A 22991-nucleotide genomic window follows, 5' to 3' on the forward strand; every position below is an offset into this window, starting at 1 on the left:
TTTAAATATTTTGTTGTGTTTTGTACATGTGCACTGTAAATGATATACAATTATTTATATCTTTGAGGTGAAAACGATCACTTACCTTTCCTAGAAGTAGAATATTCACCGAGCCTAGGTGGTGATCATCGTATTGACCAACAAGAAGTCAATAATTGTTTCAATGTATGATTAATACTTTAAAATATTGAAACCGGCTGCGAAAACGATATTTAGTAATCCATCTTTGTTTACATTTATAGTGCAAGATCTAGTCAAAAGTGGTAAGTTTTCTTTGGACGACCAAAAATAATCAATCGTATGAATTTGGGAATCTCTGATTGTTGGAAAAATCAATTGAAGTTGTATTTACTTCGAAAACACGTTGAGACGAATTTCTAGTTTGTTGGATCGCAGCCATATATAATATCTCTCGTAACAATAATTTGACAAAACATTCAAATTTCTATGGTGATTTTGAAAGATAAGCATGATAAATGTTTGCTATAACAATCATTGTAACAAGTATTATCTTCCAATGTGTCTTTTATGATAAAAGGTGAATAGCCGTCGAATCGACGATGCTTTCAGTGTCGCCTCGCGTGATTGCGGAGTCCGAATGCGGATGCACAGTCCTCCACACTGCGGACAAGCTATGCTGTGGGATGTGCTCTGCTGTTTCTCTTTTCTTGCCTGACGTTTCGCTTCCAGGCCATCAAGACATGTGGTTTCAAAGAGCTTGACTCCTTTGTTGACCGCAGGCCTCCATCCGTCACGATCCTTGACCAGGGACTCCCAACTATCGACTTTGATGTCACATGCTTTGAGAGAAGTCTTGACTGCATCCTTGTAGCGTTTCAAGGGAGTTCATAAATTACGTGTGCCCGTAGCAAGAGGAACAGCTGTTTGAGAATACGGTCATCACCCATTATCATCTGAGTTGAGTCTTGTTTAACAAAGCTTCGATATTTACTAATCGAAATTTGGCCTGGTGAAGGACCTCTGATTTCTTGAGACTGTTTGTGAGACCAAACGAACCGCATACCTCCGATAGTTTGTCTGCTAGTTCTTGTAGGCCGTCCTTGGAAGTGGCTGCTAGGGCACAATCATCTACAAACAGAAGTCCTGAAGCAGAGCCTGCTGCACTTTGGTCTTTGCCTTTAGTCTTCACAGATCGAAGACGTGTCCATCTGATTTGTAGTTTGTTACCAAGTATCATCTTCCAATGTAAAACTTATACGGTACCAATTTTGATGCACCAGATGCGCATTTCGACAAATAATGTCTCTTCAGTGATGCTCAACCGAAATGTTTGAAATCCGAAATAACTATGAAGTTTTAGAGCTAAATATAGCCAAAAACAGCGTGACAAAAAAGTGGAGCCAAATTCGTCCAAGGATAAGAGCTATGCATGAGGGAGATAATCCTTAATTTTGAAATGAATTTCTAAATTTTACAACAGCAATTAAATATACATCCGTATTTTCAAGCTAGTAACGAAGTACTTAGCTACTGGGCTGTAGAGACCCTCGGGGACTAACAGTCCACCAGCAGAGGCCTCGACCCAGGGGTCATAATGTAAAACTTATACGGTACCAATTTGGATGCACCAGATGCGCATTTCGACAAATGTGTCTTTATGATAAAAGGTGAAGATAACGGACAGTGATCAATCTCATAAATCCCATAAGGAATACAAAATAAGGAGTAGGGCAAAAATATAAATTCTAATTATAAATCTCTAGATAAGTACTTATAAATTAATAAATTTTGCCAATAAAATTCAGAGTTACTGCTTGCACCTTTAATATTGATTGATATATGAGGTAAAGTCAGCAAGCTATAATAGAATCTTACTTGATTAGTAAATACCGTAAAATTAACTAATTACCTACTATTGTTTTGGATGAACTACCCTGAAAAATGAGAGCAAATTGGTGGACACGCTTTGGCGGATTTAAGTCAGTTTTTTATATTTTAAATGACAATGCTATACTAGAGATATGGATGAAAAGTGGGGGATATGTACATGTACCACAATATTTTGAAATTGAAAACTTGGTCAAAAAATTCAGTTTTACATAAAACCAATCTGAAACAATTCCTGCTGGACTTCAACCCGCGATATACAGCTTAGCAGTCAACGTGCTAAACTACTGAGCTACTCAGCTAGGCAATGGAATTTGAAATGAATAGATAAATATTCCTGTTATCTATATTTTCATTCATGTTTTAAAAGGAAGTCAGCCATTTTGACGATGTAGAGTACCTCCTTTAGATTAAAGCAGTTGTTTATTTATCGATCCTTGATTTTGATCTTACAGAAGAAATAAGTTTTGGTCATTTTTGAATAAATAGAATATTCCTGTTCACCTCTTCAATCTGCAATTTTAGTCTTGTATCAGCCTTATGGAAATTTCCAGAACAAATCGCCAAGAACGAGGCATTACGTCACTATTGGTCTACAACCAATCGAACATTCTCGGGCCTTTATGGCAAGCCAAGAAGTTGCGATTGGTTTACAACATGATCAGCATAAAATTGTGCAGGTGTTCAGTGTTAGTTATACTTATAACAGTTTTGATTAGGCCCATACATGTCTCTATAATCATTGTACGAAGATTTATTATCATATTACTTTAACAAAACGAAGGACACCCTCTCCCGAGACTAACGATCTGACACCTTGATACATTTTTAAATACGATATTCATCTGATATTTTCGATGTTCTTAATTTTTTCCGTGATTATAGAAGTCACTGTTACGATTTTTGACAGTTACTGATATGTACAAACACATGGATAAACACAAAAATGTTTTGATTTTGGTTGAACATATTTTTCATTACACAGATCTTGAAAGTAAGTAGTAAGTCAAAAACTGTACATTATGTGATATCAAATTGTCCGGGCTGTTCTGGGAAGTTTGCGCCTTTTAACTTAAAGGTTAAAACATTTCACCGAAATCAGGTTGTATACTACATGGTTATTTCCAAGAAATCAGGCCATTGTTTATATAATAGCAGTTTTTGTTTGTCATTCATATAGTGCATTGTATTTTCGATTATTGTGTTTGACAAGAATTCATGATTTTACCCTTAAATTGTCGTACCGGACAAAAAATACCACTATAAACACTTTCGCAATACTGGGTTTCAAATTTTTAAAATATGATCGACCGTCTTTGGTCAACTGTTCGGTATGACGGATTATGATTGCATTTGTAAAATTATTATCTAAATTTCAATACGTAGAGAGATCATTTATGTTACGTAAGGAAATTTAATTTGGAGCTCCAAGTGACTTTCTAATAATCAATTTATTTACAGTATATGGTTGTATCATTAAAAATAACATAACTAATGCACGCAATTATTCAAAAATTGTTCTTAAATTCATCTGAATTAAAGATATCGTTCATCTGCCCAACAATTCAAACATGCATTGACAATTCCATTATGCAATATTATTTAATTGTGATTTCATCTAGTATATCATATCAAAATACAGATGTGCATTTAGGTGAAAAATAAAATTATGCCTGCCGAATACATATATATATATATATATATATATGTGTGTGTGTGTGTGTGTGTGTGTGTGTGTGTGTGTGTGTGTATAAAGTCTCTTTTTTCGAAGTAAAATATAAAAAATATAAACACGACTGAAGAAGACCGGTAACACGGTCTATTTCTACAAAGTGTTTTGAGTTATATAAGTGACTTTCTCATCTCCATCCCCCCTGGAGGAGTTGTTACTGCAGGTTTCCACTGGGTGGTAGGTTGTATAGATATTCGTAGTTTCTGTCGTAAAAGGAAATACAATATAAATTTTAGAAACAATCACAACTACAGGGATTGGTGTCCAAGAAATAGCCTTAATATGACAATTGCATAAATCATTATAATATATCACCTCATACATATTGAACACTGGAACATATACATGCAATGCTTTAAATTAGGTCCCAGGTCATGAATTTGTTTGAGACGAAAATACACATACTGGAAATAAAAAAAAACTCACTTGAAAAAGAGGTGTTGATTGATCTCCCGTGTTTAAGAGTGTTGATATAATTCCTACAAATATGGATACTAATGATGATATGGCGATCAACCATCCTATCCCCACGGCATATGTTGGGTATTTGTATTCACCGTACGTCACGGTGGAGTAACGAACCAGACTCACTATCCAGATTATCTGTATGGAAAAGTATTAACAAATGCATTTCTTAGTTAGTTATTAAACTGTTGGAATTATGTTTAAGTTTTACCAGTGATTTCTTAAAATCTAATTAATACATTATCATATGTATATGGATACGCAATCTACTAGTAAAATACAAAGAATATGATTGTATTTATTTCATACTACTTGGAAATTCGTTGCATAGTGAAATCGTATAAAAGTACAATGATATTTACGAGGCAAATGTTTAACAATATTTACCAATATAGCCAGGGGAGTCACAAAAAGCCACATGATCTTCCATAATGAGCTTGGTTTGTATCCAATCATTACTTCCAAATCTTTGTAAATTCTATCCACACCTGAGAAGCATTAAGAATTGATATTACATTCAGATACATGATTTTGTTGGTTGGTTGTTTTAAGTTTCATCGAGAATTTTTCACTCATATTGAGAAGTCACCAGTTGTAGGTAAAGTACCACATATGAAAGGTGAAGATAACGAACAGTGATCAATCTCATAACTCCTATAAGCATTACAAAATAAATAGTTGTGCAAACACGGACCCCTGGACACACCAGAGGTGGGGTGATATAGCGACGCAATAGACCTATACTTAGCACTCCGTAGCAGTGAGGGTTTTTAATGTGTCAATGCTTGCCGTAACATACGACCTCCGTTTTTAAGGTCATATCCGAAAGACCCGTAATTCTCGCTTTTAAATGTCAATCGTTTGGCGGGTGTGACAAGTCGACAGGGATGTTAACTCCTCCAAGGCACCTGACCCAACCTCTGGTATATCCCGGGGTCCGTGTTTGCCCAACTCTCTAATTTGCATTGCTTATATGAGTTATTATGAGATTGATCATTGTTCGTTATCTTCACCTTTCATGAGATTGATCATTGTTCGTTATCTTCACCTTTCATGAGATTGATCATTGTTCGTTATCTTCACCTTTCATGAGATTGATCACTGATCGTTATCTTCACCTTTCATGAGATTGATCACTGATCATTATCTTTACCTTTCATGAGATTGATCACTGATCGTTATCTTCACCTTTCATGAGATTGATCACTGATCGTTATCTTCACCTTTCATGAGATTGATCACTGATCGTTATCTTCACCTTTCAGTAATCACTTACTACAGTTACGTCTCAGGTTTGACGCGGCCATGTCACGAGCGGGGCTTGAAGTCAAGACCTCCTGGTAATGAAGCGAACGCTCTACCAATGAACTACCGCGACCGATCTAAACAGTTCAACATTCAGTGTAAATTTTCGGTGGCTTCAGATTTCACATTTGAAAATTACAAAATAAATTAATTAAATCTTTTAAGATGGTGTGCAAAGATCGCACTGATACTTTGTATATAAATTATGTCATTTCAAGACAACTATTCAAAATTATCCCTGTGGCAAAAATTGAAATTTCCTCTACTTTATTGGAAAACGAAGTGGGACCTCCCACCACAAAACTCCCCTTGATAATAATGACAGCCTTTTCCTATTTGTGAAAGCTCGTGTGCATAGTTGCATGTAAAATATAAATCAAAAAGATATTTTTACATAAGCAAAACCCATATCCAAAGATTGGTGGCCTAACATAGTCTCAACAGCTAAATATTACAAAAATGTTCTACCAATGAATACGAAAGTAAGATAACCATACCTATCGCTTAGAAATGTAACAAGAAGCCCATGGGCCACATCGCTCACCTGAGTCACCATGGCCGATATCTGAAGACTTTCCATATATATACATGTATATATTTGCATGTAAAACCTTAGTCCCTATTGTGGCCCCAACCTATCTCTGGAGGCCATGATTTTTACAAACTTGAATCTGCACTATATCAGGAAGCTTTCATGTAAATGTCAACTTCTTTGGCCCAATGTTTCTTGAGAAGATTTTTAAAGATTTTCCTATATATTTGTGACCCCAACGTACCCCGGGGGCCATACTTTAAACAAACTTGAATCTGCAATATGTCAGGAAGCTTTCATGTAAATCGCAGCTCTTCTAGCTCATTGGTTCTTGAGAAGAAGAGTTTTAAAGATTTTTCCTATATATTTCTATGTAAAACTTTGATCTCCTATTCTGGCCCCAACCTAACCCCGGGGGACATGATTTGAACAAACTTGAATCAGCACTGTGTCAAAAAGCTTTCATGTAAATCTCAGCTCTTCTGGCTCATTGGTTCTTGAGAAGAAGGTTTTTAAAGATTTTCCCTATATTTGTATCCAAAATTTTGATCCCCTTTGTGGCTCCATCGTACCCCCCAGGGGCCTTGATTTGAACAAATTTGAATCTGCACTATGTCAGAAAGCTTTCATGTAAATATCAGCTTTTCTGGCTCAGTGTTTTTTGAGAAGATTTCCCCTATATATTTGTATATAAAACTTTGATCCCCTATTGTGGCCCCAACCTACCCCCGGGGGCCATGATTTGAACAAACTTGACTCTGCACTAGATCAGGAAGTTGTCATGTAAATCTCAGCTTTTCTGGCTCAGTGGTTCCTGAGAAGAAGATTTTCCCTATATATTTGTATGTAAAATTTGATCCCCTATTGTGGCCCCATTCAACCCCCGGGGGCAATGGTTTGAAGAAACTTAAATCTGCACTATGTCCGAAAGCTTTCATGTAAATTTCAGCTTTTCTGGCCTAGTGGTTCTTGAGAAGAAGATTTTTAAATAACCCACCCTATTTTTGCATTTTCGTGATTATCTCCCCTTTGAAAGGGACATGGCCCTTCATTTGAACAAACTTAAAAACCCTTCATCCAAGGATGTTTTTGGCCAAGTTTGGTTGAAATTCGCCCAGTGGTTCTGGAGAAGAAGTCGGAAATGTAAAAAGTTTACAGACGGACAGACAGACAGACGACGGACAACAGGTGATCAGAAAAGCTCATTGAGCTTTCTGCTCAAGTGAGCTAAAACATTACTTGATTCATCTAAAGGGGAAAAGGTAGCTCAAATTATTGGCAACTGTGCATGGATTTGTTACCGCTTATGTAATCATCGCATTATCGTGATATCAATCCACAGAGTAATGCCACTTTGTCTGGACCACAAAAACACGGAGAAATCTGCAGAGTTTGATTATTGGGTATTCAGGCATTTTGGATGAAAAGTCTAAACAGCCCATCAGACGCCATAAACACTATCTAGAATCACCCTCGGATTTGATTACTTGACAATTAAGTGTTTTGTAGTCGATTTTTTTTCCTCGCCGCAGACAGGCGGACATGTACATGTACACGTAGACAAAACACTTGCTCAGCTTTTGGTTAAAGTGAGTGAACATTTTACGATGGCTTTGATACTGATTACTTGATAAACAAAGCATAATTTGTTCACCTGTTTTTTTCTTCCATTTACTTGTATAATGGATAAGTTATTGACACCAAATTTACCATAAAGCCATGCCAATGATGCCACTTCAAGGAAAGTCAACAGCATGACAGCCACACTGGCAGAGTACCAGTCTATAAGAGTAAGGATATACACTCCTCCCTACATAAACAAAAAAAAAAAAAAGAAAATAACTTCACATGAAAACATGACAGTTTTTGAAGGTTTAAGAACCTTGAATAGATTACTCAATGATAAAAGATATCCGTATGCCTTAACGGTCACCTGAGAATGAAGATATGCCTTAACGGTCACCTGAGTATGCACATATTGTGGTGTTTTTGAAATCAATGTGCTACATGTGTGATTTTTATGCTTCTCCTTTTTTACTACTTTGTACTAGATGATAGATATGTTGCTATAATTGTCATACACAAATTGATATTTCATTATGTTCCCCAAACAAAGTTTGGGAACATATTCTTTTTACTCTGTTTCTTATCATTATTATGTCTCCGAACACAAAGTGTCGGGGACATACTGTTTTTGCTCCGTTTCTTATTATTATGTCTCCGAACACAAAGTGTCGGACACATATTGTTTTTGCTCCGTTTCTTATTATTAAGGTCTTCCGTTTCGACGGAAGACTTTCTTGTTATTCTGTTGTTTCTTTTCCTCTTTTATTATTAAGGACTTCCGTTTCGATGGAAGACCTTGTTATTCTGTTGTTTCTTTTCCTCTTTTATTAGGGATTTCCACCTTTCTGTGGAAAGTACTATTGTTATTGTTCTGTTTATTATTATTTTTCTGCCGTCAAAAAATTTTTTGTCTTAAGATTTATCGAAAAACTTTATAGTCCATCATATAGTACTTCTTGAGAAACGGATACAGTTCACCCTGCGTAATTGAACTTTGACCCCTTACGGAGTTATTGGACCTTTTGCAGAAATCATTGTTAGCGCTTCTACTTTTTAACCGTAAATGATAGGAGAATGAAACCTTTTCTAAAGCATAGAGGGTAATTAATAGAAGCAAAGAATTTAAAATGAAGGGATTTGGTGTCCCCTAAAGGGAGTTAATGCTTCTTTATGTTTTGCGATTTATTCGTAAAACATGTCGAACTTGAGAACGGTTTGTCGTAGAGACATGGGACCAACTGGAATAGGATCAGTGACCTTTGACCTTGAAAATTAGGTCAAGGTCATCAGAAAAGAGGAAAAATAGCACTTTTTATACTCTCTTTCCTGCTTAAGATAGCGTTGAAATATTATATGGGTAAGTATTGACTTCTTGATTGGTTTTGATAGTATGCATTATAACTTTGAACTTTGACCCTTCTGTGAATTTCGGAGACTCGCGTTGAAAACCTTGTTATCGCTACTCCTACTTAACGGAAAGTCATAGAGAAACGAAACCTTCACGAATGAATTCACAGTAAAACCCTCTTGCAACGAAAAATTAATCAAAGGGATACGAAAAGCCTTAAGCATAGTTATTGCCCCTGAAAGTCTCCAATATCATTATCTAAGCCTATAACTTTTATATTAACATAGATTGAGACATGGGACCACTTGCATTGAGACCAATGACCTTTGACCTTCAAAATGAGGTGAAGGTCATCATCAAATTTTTTTTTTTCATTTTCAAGTTCTTTCAAAGTATTTTTAGCATTGAGAAGCTAACCGAAAGTAGCCGAAAACCCCTGAACAAATTATTGCCCCCTGAATGTCTTGATTAACATTTTTAAGCTCATATCTTTTACATTAATATAGATACAGACATGGGATCACTTGCATTAAGACCGATTACCTTTGATCTTCAAAATGAGGTCAAAGGTCAAGGTCATCGTGAAAATTATTATTTTTTATTTTCAAGGTCTTTTTGTGTTTCTAACATCATCTTAAATATCTCTTTTTAAATCATTGTAGGTGGAAAGCCCTCTAATTGTTCGCGAGCAATTAGGATTACTAGTTATTATGTCTCCGAACATTTTTCCTCTTCTTTAGTGAGATATTTTTCCGCGCGATTTTGTGAAAGTACTTCGACTGATCCACTTCAAACTTTGTGAGCTGATAGGGGGTCACTAGGAGGGGTGCAATCAACTTTTCAATTCTCAAAATGGCCGCGGTTTCAAGATGGCGGCCAAAAAACGTCAAAAACTCAAGGTTGTCGGATTTCAACCAAATTCTATTTTTAGGGTAATTTGGTGACCCCGAGTCCATTTCTACCATCAACATTTTTTTTGAGCAGCCATTTTCAAAATGGCCGCCATATACCGAAATATTTTAAAGTGTTAAAATCTCTACAACATTAGGGTTCTGGGTTCAATTGAGGGTCCACAATTCATTTCTAGCATCAGTATTTCCTTCCAATCCATTTTCAAATGTTTCAAAATGGCCGTCATTGAAGAAAATGGCGGCCAAAAAATCAAGTCCATCGGATTTCAGCCGAATTTAGTTTCTAGGGTTCTTTGAGGATGCTGAGTGCATATCTGGCATCAAAAACCATTTCTGACATGGAGAGGTGTTCGGAGACATTTGTGTTGGCATCCCAACACAGTTATAGCTCGTTATTATTCTTTTTCTTACCGATTTTGTGCACGCAATTTCTCGAAAACGGCTAAACAAATGAGAACTTTTTACTCATAAATATTTTGTTTAGACATATATAAAAAATAATTGTACAGTTTATTGAGATCTTTCGTGTCATATCAAGAAATGGGCCCATGGGCCTCATGGCTCGCCTGAACCATTGAATTTCTGTTATAATGATTAACTTTTTTCTCACGAAACTTTTGATAAGACATGTAGAATAAAAGTTGTTGAATTTTGCAAGATCTATCTAATGATATCATAAAATAGGCCTCCGGGCGTTATGGCTCGCCTGAACAGTCGAATTTGTATCACAATTAATAACATTAATAACTTTTTTCTCGAGAAACTTTTGACAAGACATGTAGAACAAAAGTTGTTCAGTTTCGCAAGCGTTAACTAACGATGTTAAGAAATAGGCCTGAAGGTCTCATGGCTCACCTGAACAGTTGGGTTATTGTTGCAGTCTATAACATTTTTGTCAAGAAACTTTTAATAAGACATCTAGAACAAAAGGCGAACGGGCCTCATGGCTCGCCTAAACTCAAATTCTTACCTCATCACATCTAAAATTGGACGGAAGACCCACTCGTTGCTCGGAACGAGATCGCATCTAGTTACTATTATTATTCTTTTTTTTCCCTCCTTACCGATTTTGTGCAGAAGATTTCTCGGAGATGGCTGGGTCGATTTGCTTTAAATTTTCAGGGTTGATGCGTTGCCACTTGAAGTTTGTACCGCCATTTCAATTTTTGAAAAATCACTTCCGGTTGGAAGTTATCCCCCTTTTATCGATTTTCAGATGACCATTTTATCCGGACAAAAACTCAAAAACGACATAAGCTAGAGTGCTGAAATTTTCAGTGATGTTAATAATGGCCCTGTCACACTACATCACGACCTCACTACGTTCTATCATTTTTTTTTTTTAGATCGTAGTGCAAACGGCATGAATTTGTAATTTTGTCTGTCTTCATGATGTTACTGCGTCCTCACTATGCTCTTATCACGACTCCACTACGATTAAACTACGGCCTTGTTACGATTTCACCACGTTCTCACAACGTTCATCAAGTTCTTACTACGCTCCCACTACGTCCATCACGTTCTAACTATTACGCTCTCACCACGACTGCAACACGAGTTTCCTACGCTTCTGCCACGATTGTACCACGATCTTACTACGATTCTACCACGATCTTACTACGGTTCTACCACGTTTCCGCGCTGCTGTCGCCACGCTTTGCAGCAGCTTAATCAGATCCAGATTCAGTATAAATACAGAACCTTTTCATCCATTTGTACCAATATTTCCATTGTAAAAGCATGCCGCCAAGGTCGTACCCAGCAAGATCTACGCTGCCTTACGATTCTCCTCCTCCTCCTTCGCCTAAGTAACAATATAGCAGCTTGATCGTTAAGTGCCATATACTGAATATGCATCAACATCTCCATCAATATTTCTTTGTCTGGCCTTTCCATGATTCCAAAGAAGCAATTGTCATATGCAACCTTTGTTCAGTTTTTATACCACTGTGTGGGGGGAGAACAGAACGTGATTCGGTCGTGGCTTGCGCGCAGTGAAATCGTAGTGAGGACGTATTAAGGACGGGATGAGCTTGGTAGAAACGTACTACAGTCTTCAACAACATAGTATGGACGTGCCGTGATCGTAGCGGAAGCGTGAAGAAAACGTAGTGCGAGCGTGGTGATCGTAATGAGAACGTAGTGAAAACGGAATGGTCGTATAGAGAGCGTAGTGGAATCACAGTGCAGTCGTTTTCTTCTGCATCACGATCCCATTACGATGCTACTACGACCATGCCGATCTAAATACGATCTTAGTACGTCCTTACTACGCTTCCACTACGGTCAAATTTGACCACGACCGCACTGTGTTTGTTTTGAGCATGTTCAAAGTTGCTCCACGGCCATCAAGACCTTACTACGTTCTTACTACGACCTTACTACGACGTACCCAATCGCACTACGATCATCAATTTTTACATGGTTGTAGTGCGAACGTGGCCTAATATGATGGGGGTATTAGACGACATGTTGTAATTGTGCACCTGCGTTTTCAAAATTTCCGGAAGTGCCTAGTATGGAAGCTCGGTAGGGGTCGAAAATAGAGTTTTAAAAAGTGCCCAATTTTTTTCCACGTTTTAAATCATACCTTTTTACTCGTAAATATTTTGTTTAGACATATATAACAAAAGTTGTACAGTTTATTGAGATCTTTCGTGCCATATCAAGAAATGGGCCCATGCGCCTCATGGCTCGCCTGAACCATTGGATTTCTGTTACAATGATTAACTTTTTTCTCACGAAACTTTTGATAAAACATGTAGAATAAAAGTTGTTCAGTTTTGCAAGATCTATCTAATGATATAAAAAAAATAGGCCTCCGGGCGTCATGGCTCGCTTGAACAGTCGAATTTGTATCGCAATTAATAACATTAATAACTTTTTTCTCGAGAAAATTTTGACAAGACATGTAGAACAAAAGCTGTTCAGTTTCGCAAGCGTTAACTAACGATGTTAAGAAATAGGCCTGCAGGTCTCATGTCTCACCTGAACAGTTGGGTTATTGTTGCAATCTATAACATTTTTTTCAAGAAACTTTTAATAAGACATCTAGAACAAAAAGTCAAGGTTGTCGGATTTCAACCAAATACTATTTCTAGGGTAATTTAGTCACCCCGAGTCCATTTCCACCATCAACATTTTTTTTGAGCCGCCATTTTCAAAATGGCCGCCATATACCGAAATATTTCAAAGTGTTAAAATATCTACAACATTTGGATTCTGGGGTAAATGGAGGGTCCACAGTTCATTTCTAGCATCAGTATTCCCTTCCAATCTATTTCCAAATGTTTCAAAATGGCCGCCATTGAAGAAAATGGCGGTCATTAAGCAAGTCCGTCGGATTTCAACCAAAGTTAGTTTCTAGGGTTTTTGGAGGATCCTGAGTGCATATCTGGCATCAAAAAGCATTTCTGACATGGGGAGGTGTTCGGAGACATTTGTGTTGGCATCCCAACACAGTTATAGCTCGTTATTATTCTTTTTCTCCGGTACTTTTTTGTCCAGTAGTGTTCTCAGAAACTACAAAAGGGATCGATATGAAACTTTCCAGGATGATAGTATAGCGTTTGTAGATGTGGATAGTGATAGTCATTTTGTCTGCACATGCATGCACACGCGCACACGTGCACTGCAATTTTGGTACAAAAAATGGAAAATCAGAATATTAAAGGGATCGATATGAAATCTAAATAGGATGGTAGTATATCATATGTAGGTATGAAAAATAATAGTTATTTTGTCTGCACGCGCACGCATTACAAAATTTGTACACTAACGTTAGAATCAGTCTAACTTTTTGTTGTTCATTGAAATGGCTTGATATTCATATCGTAGGTAGATACTGAGACCCTTAACTGATTTGCATGGTCAAAATTACCAATTTGCACGCGCATGCACGTGCGCTTCAATTTGATTGGATAATACTAAAACGTTTGTAACTATCTTATTGATGAATATGTGTATCTATATATTGGTGTAACAAAAAAAATGCCAACGCACACGTGTATGCGCGTGCAACGTTTTTCAAATGTTCAATTTTTAAAGGACGATAACGTTTTTGTTTTTCATTAAATTCTATTGATATTAGTTGCTGTGGTTAGAATTACCGCTCAGCACGTGCATGCATTTGTGCTGAATTCTGATTGGACGATTTTAAAATCGCTATAACTTCCTTATATTTGGTGGAAACGTTATGAAATTCATACTGTGGGTATATGATACAAATGCCTGTTGAACGACATCAACACAAATTCGGAATCATACACGCGTGCGCATGTATGCTCGTGCAACGCTTTCTTTCATTTCTTGGTACTGAAATGACCATATTGAACGTACTACATGTAATTAAAGGCTGAAATAATATGATTTTTTGCTACAGATTCACAAGGACATTACGTTTTAATTGGGGGAGGTTTGGGGAACATATGTAACGGTCCCCGCTACAATTAGAGCTAGTTTTATTTGTTTGTTATTATTTTTTTCTTCAGAAAAGTACTCTTCTCTATTTGAGTCTCGCAGAATTAGGAAAAAGGTACCTCTATTAAAACGTCATCCTATGGAACTATCTTGAATAAACAAACTCCGAGGGACAGTATCTGCCGTGGCTTTATTTAAACTGATAAGGTATGATACATATAAACATGCAGGGTATTTGGAAATCACACACAATGGTTTACGATTAGAATCATATTGATAGAAAGTGTCAGGGTATGCCCTGATCCTCAATTTAGTATTTGGCGCATAGTTATAATGAGCCATATACATGTAATGCTCACAACCATGGATGGTAAACAAAACTTGCCAGCGATGTCTTGGCGTTGAATTCTGCCTTCTGCACGGGATCCCACGTGTTACGCTTCAGATAAATCTTTAACATCATGACGGGGACGAAGTTACTGTTGATTTGATCGACCTCTAAATTCATGACGGGGTTACTATTGTTCTGATAGACCTCTACAGTCATGAAGAGGTTACTGTTGTTCTGATAGACCTCTAAAGTCATGACGAGGTTACTATTGTTCTGATTTACTTCTAAAGTCATGACTAGGTTACTGTTTTTCTGATGGACCTCTACAGTCATGACGAGGTTACTGTTGTTTTGATAGACCTCTAAAGTCATGACGAGGTTACTGTTGTTTTGATAGACCTCTAAAGTCATGACGAGGTTACTATTGTTCTGATAGACCTCTACAGTCATGACGAGGTTACTGTTGTTCTGATAGACTTCTAAAGTCATAACGAGGTTACTTTTGTACTGACAGACCTCTAACGTCATGACGAGGTTACTGTTGTTCTGATAGACCTCTAAAGTCATGACGAGGTAACTGCTATTCTGATAGTTCTCTAAAGTCATGACGGGGCTACTCTTATTCTGATAGACTTCTAAAGTCATGACGAGGACCTGGTCACAGAAATTAAAGAAATTGTTTAGTTTTATCTTAGACACATACCTGTGTGATACATGGTATTCCTAGGAGGAACCCAAGGAAACATAAAACGCCGGTTAATGCAGTTTTCCATTTGTATAACACCTTAGGAAAATTGTCCAGGAGAGCACCAGTTAGAGTCTGAACATGAACCATCTGAAAGAACACGTGTAATGATACAAATTATGAACGCTAAAATAGTATTAAATTGGTATTTAATGTAAAATGCATGCTATTACTCCGATTTACGAAAAACATACATCAAACGATCTTATTTTACTCGACCATCCATGTTCAAACTTGTGCAACCTTTTTCAATAAGAAACAGAAAGGCATTATGCAATTTTAGCAAGGTTTTTGATAAAGGCACTGAGCGTAAGAAATTCATAAGATATCATGTTTTTCCATCCTCCATATTTGGTCACATGATTCTTTTCACATGGTTATACTCCCTTGTATATTGTTACTTGATTATTATATAACTGCACCATATCAATGCGATGTTTCTCTAAGTTTCAATAAACTAAACTAAACTAAACTAAATGGTTGAGGACTTAAAAATACAAGCGATATTTGAACAAAAGTTAAGTATAAAAGTGACTGAGAGTGAGGCTTGCTGGGCCCTTGTCGTGTTTTCTACCTAAACATCATAAAAGGGATGTGAAGCTGGGAAGAAAGTAATTAGATTTTTACAGAAATCGTTTATTCAGAGAGGGGATGTCTCTCTGGTTTGAAAATGACAAATCTTGTGTAGGTACATTAGTTAGTCTTCATGAAACCAACCTCTGAACTGTCTAATGTTGAAAAAAGCAGAGAACGCTAAAATTTAACCGTAGGAAATCAAAAGAGGTGTGTACAGCAAACGAGCAGGTGGTTTATTTAAATAAATGTTACATAAATCATTCAAACAGTCCCTGTGAAATAGTGCAAAAGCTAATCTCAAAAACATTAGTCCAAATGTTCTCAATATCCCTAGGAAATAGCATTTTGATCACACACCCCCCCCCCCCCCAATGGCCGGAAAATGATATCTAATTAGATTGAGCAAGAGTGAGAAACATGATTAACAGTGAAGCATGCCGGGCTCTCTCGTGGTGATATGTAAATATCATTAAGGTGTATGATGTTTTGACAAAAGTAAGTATATGTAGATTACATTTGATATGGATATAGAAGCAGGTAAGCTAACAAAGGAGCACAATTCGTGCCCATGGGAATTCCAACAGACTGTTAGAAAATTTGATCACCAAAGACCACGAAGATATTGTCAATAAGGAACTCCTGTATATTTTTTATTTCAACTTCAGAGTACTTGTACGAGAAATCAGAGTGGTGTTTGTCAAAGTAAGTTTTTGGATGACTGATCACTAGATATGAATATTCCCGTTTCCCACTTTTGTTAAAGAAGCAACTGTCTATGATGTCAAAAAGTCTAGTCTTTAATTTATCGTGAGGAATGGTCGTGTAAAGTGTTGAAAACTCATAGGTTTTGATGTTATTGATTTGGGAAAAGTTTTGCGATTTCAAGTTTACTAAAAGTTCTTTAGAAAGTTTTTGAATCCACATTTGATTAACACCACTTCTAATATATGTAGTCGCAGAGTAAGTTTGAAGTTTCTCCTTCACAGCAGTTAATATTTTCGTGAGGAGCAAAGATAGGGGCTTGGTAGAGCACATATTGGATCCAGCAATGTATCTTTGTTTGTATGGGGTTTTGTGTAGTTTAGGAATTCAGTATAGGTACGGTAACTCATATTATTTTAACCCATTGACTGGGATATTAAATGTGTCTAAAACTGAAGCATGATTTTGAAGAATTTCATATTTTGAAAGGGCAGTTGGAGTATAAGTATGATTACCAAAAGTGGAATTAATGCCAAGTTCGTTTAAAATACAGTTGTAATAATGAGTACAAACAAAGACAATGTTGTTATAAACTTTGTCAGCTGGAACCAAAACACATTCCTCATGTAACCTATCTAATTCTTTTATCACTTCTGGTTTACTAAACACAGAAGGATATATGGTACGTACTTTTGTTTTAATAGGTCTAATGCGGGATTTTAATATTCCTCTTATGGTTTTAACCCATTCTGACAATATATCAAGTTCTTCATTTTAACATTTAGCCTATCGTCTGGCATAATCTTCGACAGAATTCATAACAGAAATGAAGTTCAAGTATACATTGGGTAAAATGTGTCATTCAAAAGTTCAAATTTGTGATTGTACAAAATGAAGATGCTTTAAATTATAAACTTAACGTTTCACTGCTTTGTTTACATAAAACGACTCCAGTCTTTGTTTATATAACACAGAATCAAAGCTAAAATATTTCTCTTATCCTTGCATTCATTCATCATAATTTTGGTTGTCAACATTAAATGAGCTATACTTTTAAGTTTTAACATAAAAAATGAAAATCATTTCGTTCGAAAAACATGAATCAGTCCCTTTAAAAATTGCAAAAATGTTACAAAAGTACAATGCCTTGCCCTATAATGCACGCCCGTCTTGACCCGAAACTTATTGTAACCATAAATATATTCAATGGTTACAATGAATTTCGGGTCAAAACGGGCTTAGCCCCTGTGCTATAATGAAAGTTTAAAAATGGGGAATACACATTTTGATACAGTTCTTTAATTGATTACTAAAACTCTAATTTTTTATACCAAATTTCGTGTTAATCAATATAGAGATATTCTGTTTGGGAAAATACATCAACCAAAAATTAATATACAATATTTGATTTAAACAGTATTTTATTCATATGTATATATACATAGTAATACATACATAAATAGGATTGGACATTTATACAAACACATTGTATCGAGAGAGTGTTTCTTTTGCTGTGTTAAGAAGGATTGCATTGGTCAAGTTTTAGTCTTTATTGTATGATAAAGGTGCGAGATGTTCCGGATACTCATCCATAATAAGCTGGTCTTCAATGCAGAACTAGTTAAACACGTAGTTATCGTCATGGGTAGGTAAATAGATAGATAGTCGAACCATGGTTTATTTAAATTACGGGGAAATGACACATTCCCATCAGTTACATGTAGCTCACCACTCTTCAAGAGAATCTCAAAGAAACACGATAAAAAGAAAGCTTTAGGGAAACATTTGTCAAAAACATATAAAGTTTAATTTTTAAAAAAAAAAACCTGCGTTTGCCGAAACATTTTAGGAAAGAAAACATTTTAGTAGAAAGGATCATGGAAATTAGTCTACATGATGATGATACTCTGATTTTAAGTAACTTGAAGACCTTGTTAGGGACTGGGATCTTTGTTTCGGAAAATACTAGGTTTGAAATACTGTCATATGCATCAAAGAGATTAATATCCATTCCACATGTAGCTCCTGGATTTACATGGCATGGGGAGGGAATCAAGGCCAATGTGGGTCAAGGAAAATTGTATGTCATGGTATCAAGCAATGGAGTTAGAATGTTATACCAATTTAAAAAGTGAATATAAAGGAATTTTCAAGAAATTTCATTGTTTGTCACAGTTAGACGTGCAGTGGCATTTTAGAAGCAACAGACATATGAAAGGCGAAGATAACGAACAGTGATCATTCTCATAACTCCTATAAGCAATACAAAATAGATAGTCGGGCAAACACGGATCCCTGGACACACCAGAGTTGGGATCAGGTGCCTAGGAGGAGTAAGCATCCCCTGTCGACCGGTCACACCCGCCGTGAGCTCTATATCCTGATCAGGTAAACGGAGTTATCCGTAGTCAAAATCAGTGTGCCAAGAACGGCATAACATTCGGTATGAAAGACGTCAGACAGCATTTGACCCAATGGTAGGTTGTATTGCCGAACTAGATCGTTATAACGACCATAGAAGTTGCGAAATGCTGACTTCAATCGAGACTGTTGAAACCCCTGTACCATCAACTTGTTTGTCAGTAGCTTGCATCGATTTAACAACTGACTATACGCAGAACAAGTTCTTGCGTATCGAATCAGTTGAGAGATATCAACACCACATGCAGGCGATAATGGAATATTACTACATAAATATGGGAAGTTGAGTATGGAGAAGCTGAAATCATCCCGTTTATCATACAGTTGAATTGTCAGTTTGCCGTCAATGTATACTTTAAATAAAATGTCTAAGTATGAAGCAGAAGTGGACGACTCTGTGGTGTCTTTTATATCGAGCTAACCGGGATATATCGAATCGACATATGAATGAAAGTTATTATTGTTAATAGACAAAACGTCGTCGATATATCTTAATGTCGAATTGAAGGCGACAGCAAGAGATTTTCTCTTCTCACGTAGAAGTTTGTGAATAAATTCTGCTTCATAGGAAAAAAAGAAATCGGTCAGCTAATAAAGGAGCACAATTCGTGCCCATGGGAATTCCAACAGACCTTCCATCAGGAAGACCTGATCACCAAAGACCACGATGATATTGTCAATGAGGAACTCTAGCATATTTTTTATTTTAACTTCAGAGTACTTGTGCGTGGAATCAGAGTGGTGTTTTTCAAAGCAAGTTTTTGGATTTATTACTTTGTAAACATTATTTTTGAAATAAAAAATATCAAAATTTTGAGTTATATTCTATGTATGATATTTAGTCAACGTTTATCACAATTGTGTAGTTTTAATATATACATTTCCTGCGGGTTTTTAAAAGTTTGTTTTTGAAAGATGTAATGGGTTGCGAATTTGCTATCTTCAGAAAGATTGCTCCAGAGTTTATAGTTGCTGGTACAAAACTATTTATGCACTGTTCGTTATCTTCATCTTTCGTGTATGACGTTCTTCTAATGAAAGGTGAAGATAACGAAGTGATCAATCTCATAACTCATATAAGCAATACAAAACAGATAGTTGGGCAAACACAGACCCCTGGACATACCAGAGTTGGGATCAGGTGCCTAGGAGGAGTAAGCATCCCCTGTCAACCGGTTACACACGCCGCGAGTCCTATATCCTGATCAGGTAAACGGAGTCATCCGTAGTCAAAAGCAGCGTGCCAAGAACCTAGCAATCGGTATGAAACACGCCAGACAGCATTTGACCTAATGATAGGTTGTATTGCCGAACTAGATCGTTATAACGACCATAGAAGTTGCGAAATGCTGACTTCAATCGAGACTGTTGAAACCCCTGTACCATCAACTTGTTTGTCAGTAGCTTGCTTCGATTTAAAAACTGACCATACGCAGAACAAGCTCTTGTGTATCGATTCAGTTGAGGGGTATAAACACCATATGCAGATGACAATGGAATATTGCTACATAAATATGGGAAGTTAACGATGGAGAAGCTGAAATCATCCTGTTTGTCATAAAGTGAGTTGTTAGATTGCCGTTATATGTAATATATACTTACAATAAAATATTTAAGTATGAAGCAGAGGTTGAATATCAATGTATTTGGAGATCAGGACTTCCAACAGTCTGTTGGAATTCCCATGAGCAAAAATTGTGCTCCTTTATAGCTGATCTGTTTTAAAAAATATATGGGCTTGATTTATTAAAAAAGATTCTATATGAGAAGATGAAATATTTTAGATGTTTAGATATAGTTTTATCTTTGAACAGTGCTCACTTTCAATCATATACATGTATATATTCGATGTTTTGCATAACATGTAATACGTTAATTACAAGCTTAAAAATTCAACTTTATGACTAATGAGATGACTTCAGCCTCTCCATCGTAATTTCCTAGAATTATGCCGTTACCATCCGCATATGATGTTTATGTCTTCAAACTGATTCGATATGCTAGAACATGTTCTACGTGTGATCAATATTTAAATCAATGTATGCTACTAACGAACAGGTTGATGTTACAGGGGTTTCAATAGCTCGTCAGCAATTAGCAAACAGTATGCTTTTTATCATAATCTAATTGCAAATAATATCTGTCATTAGGTCAAATGCCGTCAGACGTATTTCACGTCAATGGTTTCAATCAAACACTGCTACAACAAAATCTCACCTGGCTGTCAAGTCCGACTACAAAAAGCATGAGAAAGAATAGAACTGCCCATAGCTGGGGAAGGGGGAGTTTAGAAACTGCTTCCGGGTAAACGATGAAAGCTATCCCTGGTCCTGCATGGAGAGAAGAAAAAAATGTTCAATCTTCCGTAAATAAAAGAGACTACAGAACAATTAACGTATCTAACATATTTATTTTCCGGGATATTTCCATCTTAAGAGTTATTTTTATCATTTTGTTCTGGTATATTACTAGCATTATTTGGAAGAAATCCATTGACATGTTCTGTGTATTTCAAACGAAAATAACATTTTTAAAATTTGACCTTCCAACTTATTTTGAAAGATAATAATCTAAACAGAGCAGCATCGGAAGACATTGTTAAGGGAATTCAAAAATAAAATAAACTGTTTGAGCTATATTTCTCTTTGCAAAATGTAAAACAAAAATTAGTATACATGTGTATATTTACACATTCTATATGATATCATATTAGTATAATATAACAATGTTTTCAAAAGTTTTTTGCTATAAACTTCAAATTGAAATTGATGGCAGCTGTGGTAACAATGTTACATAAATGTATATACATGATTAATATTAATGTCGGAGAAAGTGCATGCATCAATTGAAGCTGAATAATTTGTAGCATCATAGATCACTTTTATTTTCACACAGAAAGGATGCTTGCAATGAAAATATCGACCCATGGGGATCCGGGTTAGAATAAGTCCTCAGTACTTCTTGCCTATCGTAACAGGCAAGGCGACTAAATGACGCGGTTCTTCGGATGAGACCGCAAAAACTGAGGTCCGTGTCACTGCAGGCAGGATAAAGATCTCTCTCTGCTCAAAAGCCGTAAGTGTCGAGCATAGCCCTGCATTTTGCAGCCCTTCACTGGCAATGGTGACGTCTCCATGTGAGTGAAATATTCTCGAGCCGGACGTTAAACAATATACAATCAATCAATCAATGAAAATATCAGTAATCTACATACTTCAATACTTTGTATTTGAACTTTTCGACTGGGAAGGTATGAAAAAATCCGGAACTAAATTGCTTATTGTTAAAACATGTTAATTTTCTTTCTTTCTTTTTTTTGTCCCTTTCTACTCATATTAAGACGTCACCAGCGTTAGGTGAAGCACCATCATGTTAGACCTTTGCATGACCTAATGCATCAGAGCCGTTGCAGTGAGGGTTCTTTAACATGCCAACGCCTGCAGCGACATGGGACCTTGAATTTTAAGGTCTTATCTAAAAGACCCCCCCCCCCCACACACACACACACACACACGCACGACTGTCACTTCTAATTAGAGAGTGGTTGGCAAAGAGCAGGAGCAGTCAACGCAATCAAGGCCTTCATGTTCCGAAGCAAATTCTCAAGCCACTGAGCCACTATGACCGGTGTTAAAACATGTAAATGTTTAGTAGTTAAATGCTACGTGATTATGCGATACATATACATCTATGAAGGCTTTTTTATCCTTTTCCATCACCATTATAGAGCGTAAAAAAATTTGAATTGTATTTTTGTACCGATTGATATCCAAATTTTGATTGCATTAAGAGTGACCGCCTTCAAAGGCATAGGGTCTAAGATATTGGTGAAATTTTGCATGTTCCAAAAAGGTGGCGAAATTTAAGATCATAACTAAAAAATCACAAAAAGTTCTTCAGAATGTTTACAAACACATTGGATATGATAGTAATTACAAAATAATTCACTGTTCTCATTTGCCTAAACTGGTACCCTGTTGACTTCGCATCTCTTATGTTGGTGTCTAGCCACCAATCAGCGGGGTACCAGTTTAATATATTGTCCTCCAGTCAAAATTTTTATAAAGGGCTAAAACGTCAAAATGACTTC

General features: G+C 36.4%; 1 protein-coding gene across 1 annotated transcript in view; it reads right to left on the bottom strand.

The window, feature by feature from the left end:
* Positions 1-3438: 3438 nt before the first annotated feature.
* LOC125679317 (sodium- and chloride-dependent glycine transporter 1-like) overlaps positions 3439-22991 on the bottom strand; it is a 57060-nt gene continuing 37507 nt past the window's right edge. The window contains exons 8-13 of the mRNA XM_048918441.2: positions 21119-21231; positions 15161-15292; positions 7593-7692; positions 4433-4533; positions 4007-4183; positions 3439-3783 (exon numbers count right to left, since the gene is read on the bottom strand). Coding sequence (XP_048774398.2) covers positions 3691-3783; positions 4007-4183; positions 4433-4533; positions 7593-7692; positions 15161-15292; positions 21119-21231 — 716 coding nt within the window. The 3' untranslated portion in view covers positions 3439-3690. The remainder of the gene's footprint in view (positions 3784-4006; positions 4184-4432; positions 4534-7592; positions 7693-15160; positions 15293-21118; positions 21232-22991) is intronic.

This window comes from Ostrea edulis, chromosome 1 (assembly GCF_947568905.1).
Source record: "Ostrea edulis chromosome 1, xbOstEdul1.1, whole genome shotgun sequence".
Lineage (NCBI taxonomy): Eukaryota > Metazoa > Mollusca > Bivalvia > Ostreida > Ostreidae > Ostrea > Ostrea edulis.